The sequence below is a fragment of the Prenolepis imparis genome, unplaced genomic scaffold (genome assembly GCF_030444845.1).
Source record: "Prenolepis imparis isolate NDT839.2.m4 unplaced genomic scaffold, iyPreImpa1.0 SCAF_14, whole genome shotgun sequence".
NCBI classification, from domain to species: Eukaryota; Metazoa; Arthropoda; class Insecta; order Hymenoptera; family Formicidae; genus Prenolepis; species Prenolepis imparis.
In genome coordinates, this window is record NW_028141172.1 from 5279974 (window position 1) to 5298500 (window position 18527).

At 37.2% G+C, this 18527-nt stretch overlaps 2 protein-coding genes across 3 annotated transcripts; both read right to left on the bottom strand.

Moving 5' to 3' along the window:
• Positions 1-387: 387 nt before the first annotated feature.
• LOC145945713 (uncharacterized) lies at positions 388-7582 on the bottom strand. Its single transcript, XM_083054856.1, has 6 exons — positions 6422-7582; positions 4030-4146; positions 3692-3770; positions 2499-2664; positions 2079-2216; positions 388-1730 (listed from the first exon to the last, which is right to left on the bottom strand). The coding sequence occupies exons 1-6, from the start codon at positions 6754-6756 to the stop codon at positions 1423-1425; spliced, it is 1143 nt and encodes a 380-aa protein (XP_082910982.1). The 5' UTR covers positions 6757-7582; the 3' UTR covers positions 388-1422.
• Positions 7583-10314: 2732 nt separating this feature from the next.
• Positions 10315-18071, bottom strand: Mys (position-specific antigen beta subunit myospheroid). Of its 2 annotated transcripts, none has more exons than XM_083054855.1 (10): positions 17889-18071; positions 17184-17361; positions 16749-17064; positions 16115-16343; positions 15931-16015; positions 15145-15792; positions 13988-14299; positions 13466-13666; positions 12545-13048; positions 10315-12215 (listed from the first exon to the last, which is right to left on the bottom strand). In XM_083054855.1, exons 2-10 carry the CDS (start codon positions 17358-17360, stop codon positions 12150-12152), a joined length of 2538 nt encoding a protein of 845 aa, XP_082910981.1. In that variant the 5' UTR covers position 17361; positions 17889-18071; the 3' UTR covers positions 10315-12149. The 2 variants fall into 2 exon arrangements, with proteins under 2 accessions (XP_082910981.1, XP_082910980.1); XM_083054854.1 differs by having other exon boundaries at positions 17697-18071.
• Positions 18072-18527: the final 456 nt, after the last annotated feature.

The window sequence follows — 18527 nt, forward strand, 5'->3', positions numbered from 1 at the left end:
GCGCATTGTTTACCGCACTAGACTCTTAATTAACCCATTTGCGACATTTATAGTCTTTCATTAAATATATTTTTGTATAAATTAAAATATCTATTTTAATACAAATTCTTTTTGTTATTTCGCGAATATAAAAGATAGGAGGATCTTTCTTTTATTGTTTTGCTTCTAAGATTGCCAAAAGATCTATAGGGGTCGATCATGTAACTTTTCTTTAGAGCGAAAACGTGAAAAGTGAACAATTTCACTATGGAAACCAATGCGTGATTGGCGGAACAGAGTAAAATTTTTCACTTCACGTTTTCACTCTAAAGAAAAGTTACATGATCGACCCCTATACTAATATTTAACTGCGCGCGAGGGAGTAACTCAACATCATACACGATAACATTATACTTTCATTATCGTTTGTCGTGTATTTCCAAATATTAGAGATGCGTAAACAAGAACAAGACACGGCAGACACCAATTATAAACGAGCTACAAAAACACGTCCGAGACTCGACAAACGTCTCGTCGGTATCTTCTTCCGCATTTTTCTTTTTTCTCTTTTCTTTTACACACCTCGCAGACAACATGTTACAATATAATACATCCTTACACGTCTAAAACATTTGTTCGCGCTACTCGGAGTTTAGAGTGCAGCCTCTATATCGATCGTTTTTCATTTTTTCTTTCTCTTTCGCATCCTCAACCGTCGCACAACACGTCGTCGTCGCACTTAATTATCGCAATTAGGTCAAAAAGCGTGAACTCTGACTCTTTAGGTTAAAACGTTTGTACACAGGTGCATATTTATTACATTGCAAATGTACATACGCCTATTTTTATCGTCCAGGATATTAAATAATACGATATTGTAGCGTATACATATCTACAGTCAGGTCTTCGTATTCTTTTACCGCCTGTGTTTTTGTTCTGTCACTTTTCCTTTCATTACGATTATGTTTTTTCTCTGATTTCCGATTTCTCATGATCACAAATGTGAAATAGAGCGAAACACAAGAAAAGTGATAAAGAAATAAAGCAGAACGGTGCAAAAGAGAATAAGGAGGCTCGACTGCGTTTGTCTAAATAAATAAATTTCTCTTTTTTTCTGTCTCTCGATTCTCTCGCGCTTTCGATCAATTTGTACGCGCGCGAAGAGATACAAATCGAGATACAATTGTGAACTTAAACTAAAATCACTTATCTGATATTTAATGTTATACCCTTCGAGATTGAGATAATCGAGATTTGGAAAAAAAAGAAAAAAAATTATCATGATTTATCATTGTTTGATCGGATTATTTTTATGCAGCCGATTATATATGTATAAAGATTTTTTGGTTTTCTCTTTTAGATTTTTTTTTGTTATATCTTTACTTCGATTTAATCGCACAGTCGAAATAGCCTTTTTCATCTTCTTATACGGATCGATCTTCATCATATCTCCATCTTCACTATTTCTTCCTTGTCGATTATCTCGAAGTCACTGTCGCCGTTGCTCTCGTCGCTGCTGACCGTGCTTATCTTCTTCGCGTCGAAGGCCTCCTCCTCCGAGGACGAGGACGAGCTCTTCTCGAAGTGGCCGGTCTGAAACTTGATGTCATTCTCGCCCTCGGCGTCATTTTCGCCGCCGCTGAGCTCCAGTTCCGACATTTCCACACCGTCGGTGCTTCCCTCTCCGTAGTAGGGCAAATTCAACATCGTCTCGTGGAAAGCCTCTATGAAGTCCTCGTCATAAAAAGAATCTGCAAGCAATGACGAAATTTAACGATCGACGTCAATTAAATCCAGGTAGATTTATTTCTATTTTTAATTATTTGTTTTATTTAATTGTTATTGTAATGTTAATTATCTTAATTGTTTTTAATTATTTATTATTATTTATTTATTTTATTTATTCTGAACTTTTAATTATTATTCTATTTAATTATTCGGACGATAAATAAGACAAGTATAGGAATCGACTTATTCCTTTACAAGTTATATTTAGGAGGAATTTTTACATATATGACATTTTAATATCCGAAACGCGAGTTGAATTAAACTTTAAGGCAAAGTTGTATAAATAATGAGTTTAATATATTGTTGTTTACCATTTTGAATATCCGATAATACGCTCGTCGGCGTCGGTGAATGATCACCTGTGTCCCCTACACGATTTAGCACCTGAAGATTCGCCTCTGTAACCACCGGTAAAAACTCCTCCCCGATCTCGCTGTCGCATTCCCATTCTGAAAAAAAAAGCATAAATATAATATATGAAAGTTATTCTAAAAAATAAGGGGAGTTTTCTGTTATAATGGAAATTTGTCATAATTTTAGCAAAAATAACATAAAAAAAAGGGAAAATTAAATTGTATAATAAGTATATATATATTTTTTGTAAATTTTGTAACCAATTTCTTCGGTTAAATTAATCGAGTTTCTTAATTCATTGTCTTTAATTTGTTATGTAAATTAATCATGAAAATGTGCGAATTCATTCTCTTCCAGGAAAATCCAAACGCTCTTACCTCTGTGCGACTTGAAGTATTCCGCTAGTTTGTCGGACAGTTTCAAAGGTAACCGCATAATAAGGGGGCCCAATACGATCCCCCAATATATCGATTGATGGGTCGACGAGTTGATATGACCGAAGAGCCATAGGCCGAACGCCACGAGACAAAGGATAGCGCAGTGCTAGAATAGTAAGACGATCGTAAATAACATTCTCATAATATCTTCCTCTTTTGTAATATTCCCCTCTTCCTTCCTTTATTTTACGATATTGAAGAAAATCGATAAAGAGAGGAAGAGGGAACTCTCATTAATAGCGATGGGATCAAGTGTCTTGCAAGGTTCAAATTTGTTTGCATGATTTTAAACTCTCTATGATTATTTCGGGGGAAAAAAGAAAAAAAAAAAGTGTTAAGTAGACTTGAATCTGGGCCAAGTATGTTTGAATTTTTTATGAGTATTTATAAGGAATTTTACGAGTACACAGAGAGAATTTTTTGTTTTAGAATTTACCCTGAAAATCATGGTAATCGTGGGACAATATGGTATGGAAAGAATTTTATGAGAATTTCTCTGATTAATATTTATCACAAGGAAATATAAAATATGTTTGATTAATTTTACTAAAAGTATAGTAAAATTTACTAAAAATATGGTAAAATTAATCAAACATATTTTTAAAATTCTTTGCATACCATGTTGTCCCAAGATTACCATGATTTTCAGGGTAAATTCTAAGAGAAAATTCTCTCTGTGTACTTATGAAGAATTTTACGAGCACTTTTATGAGTACTTGTGAAGAATTTTACGAGTACTTCTTATAAAGAATTTTATGAGTACTTATAAAGAATTTTACGAGTACTTTAATGAGTACTTATGAAGAATTTTACGACTACTTTTGAGTACTCGCTTATATGTTGTGTATATACGTATATGTGCGTGTGTTTAACAAGTAATCACAAATAAATAAATTTTTTAAATCTTAGAGTTCGAGTACTCATAAAAAATTCGATTCTTTATGATATTAAAGTATTTATAAATACTATTTCGGACCTTGCAAGTGTATTCGATCTAAAATTCGAATAACTGTTCTAGATTCGATTACTTTGCAAGTACAATATATGAAAAATATATTATTTAATGAATATTATTCGAATCCTAGAAAATGAAACTTGATTATAGGACTCGACTCGGATTTTTAAATACTTACCAATCCTGGTTGTTCGTTCCTCAACTGCTGGAGGCTTCTCCACAACCAGTGAAGTCTACTACAGACCTTTCGATGTTCCCTGAAATTAATTTATAAAATTAAGATCGTTATTTTTTTTTATTTGCCATCATCGACTGTGTGAAATTTTTTTAAAACTAATTATTTTTGCTAATTATTTTTACTAATTATTTATGCACAATTATTATAATAGAATTGATTATAAAACAGTTGATAGAGGTGCGACTTAATTATTTGCGATGCAAATTATTGAAAATGCGAAAGGCATTTGTTATGCGCTTCTGTAATTTACGTGCAAACGAGTCTTTTTGACAACTCACTCCGCTGGGGCCAGACTGTCCATGAATTTGAAGGCGATCATTAATTGTATAATAAGATAAACGGTGAGAATTCTGAAGGGTATCCGCGAGGTCGATACTCCAAGTACACCGTAAATCCTGCAACAGGCAAAAGCACATGTTTTCTAAAAAAAAAAAAAAAAAAACGTAAATTTCGAGATTATTTCGCTTCGAAGAGGAAACTCCGGAGAAAAAAGATAAAAAAAAATATCAATCTCTTCCGCTAGGTGGAAATCAATATCGTTTTGTTATATATTTTTATAAATATAAGACTATCCTCTCTCTCTCTATCTTTTTTCTCTATCCATGTCGACATATTTTGACGAAATTCTGTCCAATGATACTGATTTCCTTCCGACCTAGCTGGGAATTAATTCCATATTTTGATATTTTTTTATCTTCTTTAAAAATTCTAAATATTCTCTACAAATAATAAAAATAATCTCGAAATTTATGATTATTATTTTTGTATTTTTATTTTAAATAAATAAATATATATTTTATATAAATTTATATTATATATATATTTTTTATAATTCTATATTTTAATTTTAATTAATTTATATTTTAATATTTTAATAGATATTTTCTAATAAAATAAAAAAGTGTAAAACTGACAAAGTATATGTAAGTAAAATCGGAGACAAAATAATTGAAAATAAATCTAAAAATAGACTTAAAATTAAAATTCACCGATAAATTTCGTATATATATTTTCAATAAAATCTCAGGCTATAAAAGTCTCCGGATCGACACCGAGATCTGGTACAAGGACACTTTTGGACCAAATAAGGACCACGTGCGCGCGCACTTATCTCTCTTTTTTTCTCTCTCTCTTTCTCTCTCAAACAATGTGCATTGCGTACCGGAAATAAAGCTTGCGGGCGAGCTAATCAACAAAGTAAACACAGGTTCTTATCAGCGATATTTTTCATCGGCGTAGAAGAAGCCGAGAGATAACGCGAGAGTCGTTACGTTAGAGGCCATGAGACGGAGAGAAAAAGAGAGAGAGAGAGAAAGCGCGCGATGACGCCGATGACACTAAATGCATAATATTGTCTCCACATGCATGCGTATATATGCGTGTGCATATGTGTACGTGCGCATCGCATCGGCGATGAAATCCCCACGAGCGCGTCGTCCCGTTCCGGAGCCTTGACCTAGAAGGCGAAGTTACTCTCCATGGCAAAACGTAAAACAGCTGTAACCAGCCAGCGGCGCGATATGACGTCACGGACGGCCGGGAGGCGCGTCAGGCAACAAACACACGCTCGCGCGAAAAGGAGACGGGAAAATGCAGCAGAGAGCGGCGTGGCGCAATAATAAATATCGAGTCTAATAAACTAACGATAAGGACAGGGAAGGGAAGATGATAGAGAGAAAGAGAGAGAGAGAGAGCGAGCGAGAAGAGATGGGGACGATAGAGGGCGAAGCGATCCCTTTAAACGCGACAAACAAAAGCTTGTGACGCAATCGGCGAAGTTCCAAAGACAGAGAAAGAAATCCTTCGAAAGAGGAAAACACGATTCTCTCTTTTTCTTTGTTCTCTTCGCGCCGATCGGCTTGATCCCTCGATCCTAGGTCTACCTAGGATTATTATTAGGACCTAACCTCATTTTTTTAAAAATATTCATTAGATAGAATCTGGAAATGAATATTCTCAAGTTTCCAAAACCTAAAAGGGTACTGGCTCCGATAAACTTGGTGCTAGACTGGATCCAAACACCTCAGATAGCCACAGTAATTATTATTTTGACGTCAAAATGACGTAATTGGACGTCAAAATACATCATTTTTAAAAATATTTATTAGATACAGAACCTGGAAATGAATATTCCCAAGTCGCCAGAATCTAGAAAAGGTGCTGGCTCCGATAAACTTGGTGCTAGACTGGATCCAAACACCTCAGATAGCCACAGTAATTATTATTTTGACGTCAAAATGACGTAATTGGACGTCAAAATACATCATTTTTAAAAATATTTATTAGATACAAAACCTGGAAATGAATATTCCCAAGTCGCCAGAATCTAGAAAAGGTGCTGGCTCCGATAAACTTGGTGCTAGACTGGATCCAAACACCTCAGATAGCCACAGTAATTATTATTTTGACGTCAAAATGACGTAATTGGACGTCAAAACATCATTTTGACGTCAAAATAACTACTTTTGCTATGTGGGACCTAACTGGATCATCCTGATCCAGGTGTCAGGAACTATAATATACCACCACTACTACTACCATTAGTAAAGTATCTATTGAGTCTGCCCGAACGTGGAAAAGTTTCCACGAGCTCTCGAAGCCACATATACACACAATGAAGAGGACAAACAATGAGACGCGCGCGCGCGCGCGCAAGTTTGCGTTTCTCACCAGATCGCCACGCTGAGGACGATGATCAGGTAGACGTTGACGAAGAAGGTAAAGTCCTCCCAGAGCAGGGTCTTCTCCACGGCGCGACAGTACCGGCAGGCCTCGCTGCTGCAGGTGGGACGACGATGAGGATCTCCCCCCGAGGACGCCTTCTCCGGGGACGACGACGACGACGACGACGTAGACGGCGACCGGCCGTCTCCGCCGTCCAGGTCGACGCTCCCCGTCGGCGACGACGACGTCGTCGTCCATCCACGTCGATACACCCGGGAGACAACGTCCCAGGCGCGACACTCCATGACCCGGCCTACGAACGACGGGAGCACACGATCCATGAAGACTACCTAGACTCGTCGAGCGTCCCCGTCGCTGGCGACGACGGTGGCGGCGATAGTGGAGCTGGCGACGACGACGGCGATGGTCGTCCAGCGTGTATCAGCTGGACACTCCTGTTCTTCGTCTTCGTCTTCTTCTTCCGAATCGGCAAGTCGTAGTAGACGCTACTTCGCCGAGTTACATGGCAAAAGTCGTCGACGCTCCCCGTCCACCCGCGAATCGGACGACAACTGCGCGTCGTAAGACGGTTTTGCGTGGGTATTAATAGCAACGACGCGACGCACAACCCGAGGGCGAGCACGACCCGACGACGAATGCAACGGGAGACCGAGAGAAAGACTCGACGACGAGAGTCTTCCTCTTCCTCGGACCTCGAATAAGGGAGAGAGAGAGCGAGAGAGAGAGTGAGAAAGAGAGGGAGAGAGGGCGGAAGGGAAGGAGGGAGGGGAAAGAATAGCGCGTAGAAGCGAGACGGAGGGATAGGGAGAAGACACTCTGCGGGAGAGATAGAGAGACGGAGTTTGGGACAGCTGTTGTATGTGCAAGGAACACCCCCGTCGAGTTTAGGTAGATAGATATTATAAGTGTGCACCTTTTTAAACTAGCCGTCCCCGGTGAACAATTTTACACATACATACATACATACACACACATACACAATAAAGTTTTTTTCTTCTAAAATTTGTCGAAAATGTCAAATAATTTCGAAAGAAACTCGGCGGCACTTTACGAAAAAGAGAGCCGAAGATTCGTGCTTTGTGCGCCGTTCTTCTCTTCCGTGCACGACTACCCAATGATGATGCGCGCGCGCGATGGAGGCCGACTGACGTATATATTCACGCGATCTAGTATTATTCGTACACACACACATATGCAATATATATATATATATACGTGTACATATATACACACGTGACGGAGCTTCTGCTACGATGCCAGTGTAGTGTACCACTCTCGGTCTCTCCCTCTTCCCCCTCCCTTCTGTCTCCTCCAATCCATCCCCACCTCCTATCCCGCGCACTGTGTGTGTATAGAAACACGTGACGCCATACGCGCACGCGAGTTGCGTTTATCGTGACGCGTTGAGAGGTGATGCGCACAAATGTAGGAGACAGAAAGGAGAGCGCGAGATCGCGATGACAGGAGATGGAAGAGCGAAAGCTCCCTCCAGATTTTTTAAAAATAAATATATATTTATTTAATATATATTTTAATTTAAATTAATATTTTATTTAATTTTAATTTTAATTAAATTAATATTTTATTTTAATTTAAATTAAGTAAAAATATACATTAAATATATATATAGGTTTCTGGCGAAATATCTCGAAAAATGTAACAGCTGATCATCTAAAGCGAATAAAATTATAAAAATTAGTGTTTTTTGAAAAGATCTAAAAAGATATATACGGAGAGGTTCCATTAAAATTTTTTTAAATATTTAAAAAATTTAAGGTAACTCTTTGTCCTGACCTTGGCGATGTCATATTTTAGGTCAAAATAATAACTATAAAGCCGTAATCAGACTAGAGATTGAGATTAAGATTAGATTGAAATATAACCAATCAGAATAAAGAAAACAAATCTCAAGTTAACTTTGCTCTGTAAATATTGAGCATCTTGAGAATTAAGAAAAAAGAAATGTGAGAAAGGATCGTAAGATTAATTCTCTCCCCAATAAACCTTCTTTTTTAATGAACCTTCGTAATTAATAAATTCTAAAAAATATATTTTTGCCTCACTCGTTCTCCTCGTTACTGTTTTGCTTTGCCGATTGTTTAGACTCTCGATTATTATTGTTAATTAATTCTAAATCCAAGCAAGAGACAATGTATGCATTCTTTTTTTTTTCTTTACTGCGTCGCAAAACGCGATGCAAATCCGCAAGTGTTTACGTGCTAGAGGAGGGAAAGAGAAGAAACACGAGTTGTAAAAAAAATCGAAGTTGGAAGATCGGAAAGTTGATGATAGATTAGAAAAATTTAATAAGATAAAAAAATCTTTCGCTTCTCGAACCGTCGAAAGGATCTTTTTACGAGCTAAGTAAACCTACTCTTCATATTATTCCGACCGATTAAATCGCTTCTCGATCGTTATTATTATCAATCCTCGAGCTACATATGTATGTATTTTCTTTTTTTATTAAGCTTGTCGGTAAAAGGTAGTCGGGGATAAGCGTGTGTTTCGAAACATTGTTAAACCAGTTTGCTGTTGCCATCCGTTCTCCTTTTCGACTCGAGATATTCCATTTTTTTAAGCGCGTTTTTGCAAAACATAGATTGCAGACGTGGACATTTTGGAGAAATCTTCTGAGGAAAACCGGGATACACATTATTGTATTCTCTTATGAAAAAAGAGGAAGTGATTTTTCATAAAATATTTCCTCTTTTCTCCTGTCCACTTCCTTTTTTTATAAATGTCATCTTGTTTTTCATCGACATGCCGTTATTCTTCTATTGTGCGCTTTCCGAAACCTTTGGAAAGGTTTTACCTGCATCTACCTAATGTTCCGTTCTATTGTAACAGCTGGCTTGGCTTTTTATTATTCCCTGATTTTACGACAGATATTTGTTGAAATATCTTTGCAGAATAAAAGGTTTTTTTTAACAGGGTCCGTCATTTTCGAAAATATTGTATTGTTTATATAGGAAACAGGCTGTTATAAGAACCAGGCAAAAACTGGGTACACAAAACAAACTTGCTTCAAAATCTTCATTTAATTTAAATGTTTCGGATCTTCCTTCGAACCGTCTTCAGCAGATTAATTAAAAAAAAAATTGTTAATCGATCTGCTGAAGATAGTTTAAAGGAAAGACCGAAACGTTGAAATTAAATCGAGATTTTAAAACAAGTTTGTCGCGCCTAATTTCTGGTTTTTATATTAGCTCCTTTTCTACCTGAATTTGTATTTATATATCGGAGCCTTGATGCTGAAATTCTTTGCTCGTACTTCATTCTTCTATGAAGTTCGCAGTAGTAAATCAAATACGTAGTAGGTATCTGATAGAGTAAATAGATGAGTCACAACAGGAAATTCAAATGTCTCTCTATCTCTCTCTCTTTGTTCTAAAGATAACAGAGAGCCTGAAGATGTTTTTAACGTTTCGTTAAATATTCTCTCTTTCCCCTCGTTCAATTCTAAATTTCTAAATTTCAAGATAATGACGCATGCTTGAATTCGATAAATTCCTGTTAATTACAATAATGAAAGAAATATTATTGACGTCCTATAATTTAATTTCGAAAGAAAGAATATTTTTGACGAAATTAACTAATCTACATATATAGAAGAAGAGAAAGAAGACGCACAAAAGATAATTTAACGGAAGAATCTATATTTCTTTCTCTCTCCCTCTGATATCTATGCAACAACATGACACATCATCGCGTGATACACATCAGACAATATTGTGTGTTGTTAATCTTTCTTTGAAAACTCGATTTTCCTCATGCGTCCCCTTTCTTTTCCTATCCGTTGACATTTACAAAATAATTCGTGGGTGATACACAAAATTCGTTTCGGATAGTGTTTCAGGAAAGACGAAAAGTAGCAGCGCTTACTAACACATCGTCTTTATTAGTCCTCGCCTAGGGCTTAAAATCTATAATATAGTCTATCGAGTTTGAAGAACAATTGCGCGTGGAGAAACGTCGATTACAATAATTAATTCACGTTAGAATCGAGCTAGTATATAAAAAGAAGAAAGGACAGATAGTGCGATTAATAATGATGCGGTTACAGCTATTGTAAAGTTGTCAAAAGAGATAAAAAAGAGATTTTTTGGAAACAAACGACACGATGATTCGAAGTGTCGTTTAGTCCCTTTTTTATGATCGTGAGATTCACGAATCGAGAAGAGTGAAATAAAAAAATTCGATTATTACGTACGATAAAACTTATTTACTCTCTCTTTCTCTCTCTCTCTGTCAGAATTATTTATATTTTATATATATAATATATATTTTATATATATTTCTGAATCCTCTCGCACTCGTGTACTTCTTCTCTTGCTAGAAATATCGCGTAACCGATTAGATAACACTCTTTTGGTTATACGTAATATACCTATTATATATTTATACGCGAGACATAATCGTGTAGTTATCATCGTCGCGTTATCGTTATAAAACACGGGGTTAAAACTTAACTTCTATATATCCGGGTCGCGGGCAGTACTTTATACATTTATACAAATTTCCTATAAACACTTTCGAGTCTCTTTAGTCGCGCGAAAAGGAAATAAAAAAATGAACGCGCTTTAATCGATCAATTATAAAACAATTACATTAATAGAAGATTCATGCAGATAAATGCATTCAAATTTTTTCGCATGAAGGATTATATACCCTCATGCGGATTGCACTAAAAAAAAGATATATAAAATTTTCGACAGTCATTCGTTTTCGGAAGAAAGAGTGAAGCTTTCTTTTTTTCCTATCGTGATATACAAGATGTAACGTAATATGTGCGAGATAATATATTTCAGGAATAGATCCGGTGTTTGATACTTCGTTTCGTTTCCGAATTACACGATCGTTTTAATAATACTTGATATATAAATCTATTATAGTCAATTAGAATATTTACACTTTCTATCTCACGTAGAATTTTGTCGACTAATGACTCATATACAGTGTCTCATTATGACTCATTCCAATTTACTATTTTCGAAGGTGTCGAGACCTATAAGTAATTTGTAGTTTCTCTTCTAATCTTTATTTATGAAGCGATAACAGAAACTCAATTCTACGGAAGTGACACATTTGTGCTTGATGGTCAGTGACTGAGAAACGACGTAGAATAAATCATACATCCTCCACCTACTACTTATCTCTTCCGGATCTATTCCTAAATTATGTTACCGCATATATATGAGTTTACTCACTCTTTGTATCTGCGCGTATAACTTAAGAAATGCGGTGAGGAAGGTAACTGAGAGTCGATTGCAAAGCACACACCTTCGGTTGTGATATTAAAAAGGCACTTGAACATTAAAATTAGCCTAACTAGCCTGTCTTCCTTAAACCACGATCGCGATAATAAAATATAACGTTACAATTTTGTAAACAAATGACGCGCGCGCGTCCCTAGTGCAGTCTATGTTATATGGCAGTATTTTTAAGTCGTTTTTTCTTTACAAATATCTCAACAAAATAGAGTATATACCGTATTTAAATATTAGTTCCTTTAAATAATTATGTATACGCTAAAAGACGTTAGATCTAGATCTTGTTATGCCGCCCAGAGTTACTGTTCGTCTCTTTACGTAATTACTCAAGATCTTGTTGAACTTGAGACGATGAGACACCAAGAGCGCAGTTGACATTCGCAAATCGCGTCGTGTCGCTGCGATTTCCTTCAAAATTCCGTGTTATCCTTTTTCGTGTTGAATTATTTTCCGGCGTAGGTCGGATTCTTGAACGTCGAAGTCGCTTGCTTATAGATCGGATTCTCCCCCTGCAAAAGCAACGAGAGAAAAAGGTATGTAAATATATATATATATATATAATTATTAAAAAGGTAAGGTAAATATATATATATATATATAATTATTTATAATATATATTATAATATATATTCATATAATATTTCAATGATTAATCTAGTCTTTTTTATTAAATAATATACGTAATTTTTTGCGGAAATCTTCCTACTCATATGATTTTATATCCTTGTATTTAACAAGCTTTTGGGAGAATACAAATTGGAAAACAAAGAAAAGAGCAATTAATTTAAAAAATCTCGATCAAATTCTGATGCATGACACGCTAGATATCGAGTCATACCGTGTCCCACTTGGCCATCATCCTCTCCTTTTCGAATCGGGCGAACTCCCGTCTATCGTGTATCGTCGTCAGCAGCTTCCACAGGAGCAGCAGAGCCAGACCGACCAGGACCACCGCCGCGATCACGCCCAGCACGATCCCGAGCATGTAGACCTGAGGCGGGCACTCGCGCTCGTTCTGAGCGCGCACCTGCAGGCAGTTGGTCTCGTTGTAGTAGTAAACGAAGTTGTACTTGCAGTCGTCCTCGTCGGTGCCGAAGCACGGCACCTCGTCGTTGTCCACGTCGACGATCACCGTCTCCACGCCCTCGGGCACGAATTCCTTGCAGTTTCTCGCGCAATCCTCCGGATCGCTGTAGTTCCCGGTGCCGTACATCTGGCACTGCACGCAAGGTTTCAGCTCCTCGCAGCGGCTCGGGCAAGTCGGGCACTTGTTGCAGTGCTTGCCGGAGTATCGAGTGTTGCCCTCCTCGTGACAGATGCACTCCCCACAGACGCAGTCGCCCTGAAGGGAAAGAGGAGATATAATAGATTTATAAATAACATGTAAATTCTTGAAGTTTTTGTGATCTTTCGAAACTTGTAACTTTCTACATAAACAAACTTTCCCTTACATTTAATTATATATTACATGCTAAATAATATACTACATATTTAATATTTTAAAAATATTTAATATATTATAAATATTAAATATTAAAAATATATTAAATAGATTAAAAATATAATATAATATATTAAATAATATATAATATATTAAATATTAAATATAATATATCTAATATATAATAATAAATATAATATATTAAATAAAAATATAATACAAATATTAAAAATATATCAAAAATAAATTAATATATTAAATATTTAATATATTAAAATTATTTTGGGAAGAAAACTGGTATGATTTTCTCGCACTCACGTGACCCGAGCAGAGTACACCATTCGTAGTTCCTGGCGCGATGCAGGAGTCGTTGGAAGATCTGCAGTTACAGGACGGTCCGGTCCAACCGGCGTTGCAGACGCACTGTCCGCATTCGCAGGTGCCATGATCTGAGCAGAGCTTACCCTGATCGCGGTCGCAAGAGAAGTTATCGCACTCGCAAAAATGTCCCGATATTACCTGCAAGAATAAAGAAATTAATATTCAACGAATAAATATCGTAAGAGCAATTGTACTTCTTTATAATCATTCCATTTTATCTCAATTTTAATTTCTTTTTACTTGTCCATTTTTTAATTTCATCTTATCATCATCATCATTGAGACTAAATCGTGTAATTTAAAATACTGATTATAAGATACAAATTAATTGAATACAAATAAAAATAAGCCTTCGACACAACTAAAATAATCGTAAATATTACGCAGGTAAGATAAGTAAGAAGAAAAACTAGCCGTCACAGAAATTGATATATAGGAGAATTAAGAATGAAGTAACAACCTCCTTCGGGTTGTCTCGTTCCTCGCACTCGCATTGACCGCAGGCGCAAGTTCCGCGACCCGAGCAGTCCACGAGAGAGGTGTTGTCAGGTCGGCACGACTGGAAGTGCTTGTCGAAGCCGGTGAGTTCTTGGTGCGGGCTGCACTCGCAGCGCTTGCCGAAGAATCCGTCGTAGCACTCGCAGACGCCGCACTTGAGAGTGCCCACACCGTTACACTCTGGCGATTTCTCCTCGTACATGTGGCCCTGGCGCTCGCACTCGCAGTCGCACAACATCTCCAGATTCACCGTGAGAGTCTCGTTTATACCGACCTGGAGAAAAATACGCGCATAATTAATTACAATAAAGGCAAATAAAATGTAAGGATGAAATGAACAAACATATGTATATGTTATAATAGATACAAACTAAAAGATAAAAAAAAACTTGGTATCTAGATTCGAGATTCAGTCGATCAATCTTATCTCGCACATGAGCTTATCAGAATTAAGTATCTTACGAGTAAGTTCAAAGGACTACGCATCAAATACATAGGATTTTGGCTTTCGGTGGAATGGGTTTTCTTTATATGTTGTAGCTTATGTCCAGCTGAACAAAAGATGTAATAGCCTCAAAGCTAAATATTGGAGTTACAGCCAGTCGAACAACTCGCAGAGCCCAAGCTTTTCGTATTTGACTGGCTATAAATCAGTAACAGTCTATTATTTAGCTGTAAGCCTATTGCATTTTTTGTTCAACAGATCATAAGCTACAACGTATGAGAAAACCAGCTGATCTTACCAAGATTTAATTTTATATGATTAATACGGCGTTTTTGAACCTATATAAAATTCTAGATGAAATCCTAGATGAAATTGAATCCCGGTAAAATCAGCTGATTTTCTGAAGGAAGGAAGAAAAGAAGAAAGAAAGGAAGGAAGAAAGAAAGAGAACTTATAATTATTACTATACTTATAAGGATAATTTCGAACTTTGTAGATACTTTATCTAAAATTCGAATATAACAGATCTAGATTCGGTTACTTCGCAAATACAATATATGAAACATTATTTCTCAAGAGTATTATTCGAATCTTAAAAGATAAAACTTGTAATTATTGGATTCGACTCGGATATTTAAGTACAAAATATCAAACTTGATCCCATCTCTACTTACCGGATAAATGTCAAACTTTTGCTTCCATTCCGATCTGTTGGCCGGACAACTGGTGACTTCGATCTCGGCGATGAACTCCACCTTCGTGCCGACTTTCAGCCCGTCGCACTTCGACGTCTCGACCGCCGGCCCGGTACCCAGGCAGCTGGAGAAGTATTTGACCTTGACAGCGCTGCTGGCCGTGTCCTTCATCTCCACCGAGCTCGAGATGGCATCGTACTGCTCGCGGATCAGTTCCACGACGTTGCTAGAGTCGTCGGACAGTTTGCCGGCGAAGGAACCTTCCACGTGCTTCGTCAGTCTCTTGTAAACGTTGATCTGCTCCTCGGTGACCGCCCATATGATATTTATGGCGTTCTGCTTCACCTTCAGATTGATCTGCGAGATGCTCGGGTAATCCTGCAGGGACGAGTGGGTGTACGTGCCTATAGTGTCCAGATGGCACAGGCCGTCGTTCGGTTTGATGATACCACCCAGCTTGCCGTCACCCGCGTAATGAAAACCGGCGTCAGTCGAGAACACTAATAATCGGCGCGCCTTCTCGCGCCAGCCTATCTGATTGCGGCAGACTATCGCTTGCATGATCGCATCGAAGCCTCCTTCCGGTGCGTCGAGGTTGCCGGACACGGACGCGTTACGCACCAATCCCTGTAAACGAAGATGTCTATCTAAAAGAAACGTCGAAGGTGACAGAGTGGAATATCTTCAGTTATCTTTGATGCGGAATTAAAATGTAGATTTATAGTCATAATTTCATCATGTATATTTATAGGTATTTTTCTGTACCGCAAACTTGCTCGTGTCCTGAGAGAGCCTCATGATGTTCTTGTAGCCGTAAGGCGCCGCGCAACCGTCGCAAGGTTCAATAAGACTGAAATCGAAGATAAGATTGATGAATATTGACACACATCTACAGTGGCAACAAGATATATATATATATATTTTCTTCGGTTTATATTTCACAACTTACGATTTTGGCACGGTATTGACGTATGGCATCACAACCTTGTCGACGAAGCTACCGAAACCCAAACGAAAGTTGCTCGTGATCTTGCTCATACTCTCTACCAACAATTGGCCCAAGTCGGACAGTTTCTTCTTGTCGTCCTCCATAGATTTACTCAGGTCCATAAGATAGTAGAGATCAACGGGATAATCTTCCGCTTGGGAGTAAGCGAAGGACATTCTATAAGCTTCGTCTGAAACGAATTACATCATAAATGACATAAAGATTCACAATTATAATTTTTATTTAATATAATAAATTTAATAATAAAACGTAAAGGTTCTGGGTATATAAATACAAATTATATAGAAATAAATTAAAATAATAAAATATAAATACAAATTATATATAAATTTATATATATAAATAAATATATAAATATATATAAAAATAAATAAATATATAAATAAATGAATAATATAATATATAAATTAATAATTATATGTAAATGACAAATAAAAAAAATACAATAAAATTAATTAATAATTAAATAAAATAAAGAAGAATTTAAAAACAAGCTTTGTCGCGCCTAATTTCTGCGCCTGGCTCTTATTAATCCGCTTCCTGAATTAGTTTTTATTTAATACTAACAACTTACTTATTCTAAGTTTCAGATTGACCTCTTGCGGCCACATTTGCACGGCCTCCTGTCTTCTACTACCGCCACCGCTCGAGCTCTCCTTATGAAAATGCGAAGAGGATTCACTGGAAGACGAGAAATTGGAGTATGAGCCCTCGATGCTGCTAAACCCTCCTCCAGCGCTGCCTCCACTAATGGCATAAGCACCCTTTGTTAAGTTACGGTGTCGCAGCATGCTGAAGACATTGTCAGGATTCCACGTGTACTCAGGAGGACACGTGGCGAATATCTTGGTATTGATATTTGGAAGGAAGCATCTCTTTTCGGGGAATTTCTGCAAATTTCAATCAGACATATCACATAAATGTCAACATCAGGAGAAACGTCCATTCAGTGCGAAAGCTTAGTATAAATGACAAAAGAGAATTTAAAATCAGACTGATGTGAACTTACCGGTGCTGCGCACCACGCGCAATGCGGAGTCTGTATGCATTCATGGCATGTCTGTTTACTGATGCAGGGATTCATGCCCGTCAGTCTCTCTGGAGGAGGATAATTGGCCTGGACCAACGAAGCTAACAGGCCCGCCACTAGCATTCCCGACATAAGCCATCTTGAGCTGCCAAACATTCTGTAAAGTTACAGAGGAACCAGATAAATCTCTCGATTCAACAAACAAATATGAATTCTTTAAATACTAGAATTCTTATAAATATTAACATTCTTATACATATAGAGACGCAGAGATAAATAAATAACTAAAATAAATATTCTCTTCAGGAACCGACCGAAGGGAAGACTAGGATGAGGAAGAGTTAACAGCGTAGCATCAAGATACAGAAGAGTTGAAGAGATGACAGAGTTAGAAATAGCTTAGGACAAACTAGTGTAGGATAACATGAAGAGAAAAAAAAAAGTTTTCAGCGGACTGATGGGGCATCTGGAATTACACTTGTATATACGTACGATCTCGCTGCCATTTTTCGAAGAGAAGGAAAATAGGAGCCGACAGAGACAAGCGAGACGATGGATCAGTCTTTTGCAGGTTCGCGCTTATTCATACGGCGATGCCGTCATCTTTATATTTGCCGAGCAGCATCACTCGCAGAACTATGACTAAAGCTGAGGAGGTTGATAAAGCAGGCGAACGATATATACGTATATATTCTTCCGTGATCGCGAGAGACACCTTCTCGTCCTCTTCTCTGTATTTTCCTCCGTGTTACTTAAGTTCTACGGCGCATCACAAATGTTGTTTGGTTGATGTTTCTCCCTTCGTCGCACGGGATCACCATAAATGGCAATCCATCAAACGAAGAACGAAGCGTTCCCGGGAGGGAGGGTTCGCATCGCGCTGCGTTCGCTTTCGACGTCACGATGACGTAACGGGCTGCACTAGTGGACGGACCAATCGGGGCGAAGCGAGCTTCGCCCCGATTGGTGCGTAAGAAGGCGCGCGTTTTGCGTTTTGTAAACGAGGCTTAATTTTTTTTAATGTATATTATTTTATATTAATTATTTTATATATTTGAATATGTATATTATTTTATATTAATATATATATTATTTTATATTTTAATATGTGTATATTAATATATTAATTACATATATATTTCTCGAGAATTATTTAATTTTATATATATGTATTATCGACTTCTATATCTATCTAGTAAGATCAAATAAACACGTTTGTTTCGTAGAATCTTTAGGAAAATATTTACGTGACATTACGTACTTTAATATTATCGTCCCGAAAACGTCGTCATCAGTTTTCGATGTTATTTCGAAGAGGTATAT

Coding starts and splice junctions, on each gene's coding strand:
- LOC145945713 (XM_083054856.1), bottom strand. CDS start 6,756: ATGGATCGTGTGCTCCCGTCGTTCGTAGGCCGGGTCATGGAGTGTCGC. Junction 3,771..4,029: donor GACAGTCTGGCCCCAGCGGA/GTGAGTTGTCAA, acceptor AATTAATTTCAG/GGAACATCGAAAGGTCTGTA. Junction 2,665..3,691: donor GGAACGAACAACCAGGATTG/GTAAGTATTTAA, acceptor TTACTATTCTAG/CACTGCGCTATCCTTTGTCT.
- Mys (XM_083054854.1), bottom strand. Junction 17,065..17,183: donor GCGCGTGGTGCGCAGCACCG/GTAAGTTCACAT, acceptor TGAAATTTGCAG/AAATTCCCCGAAAAGAGATG. Junction 12,216..12,544: donor TGATGGCCAAGTGGGACACG/GTATGACTCGAT, acceptor TTGCTTTTGCAG/GGGGAGAATCCGATCTATAA.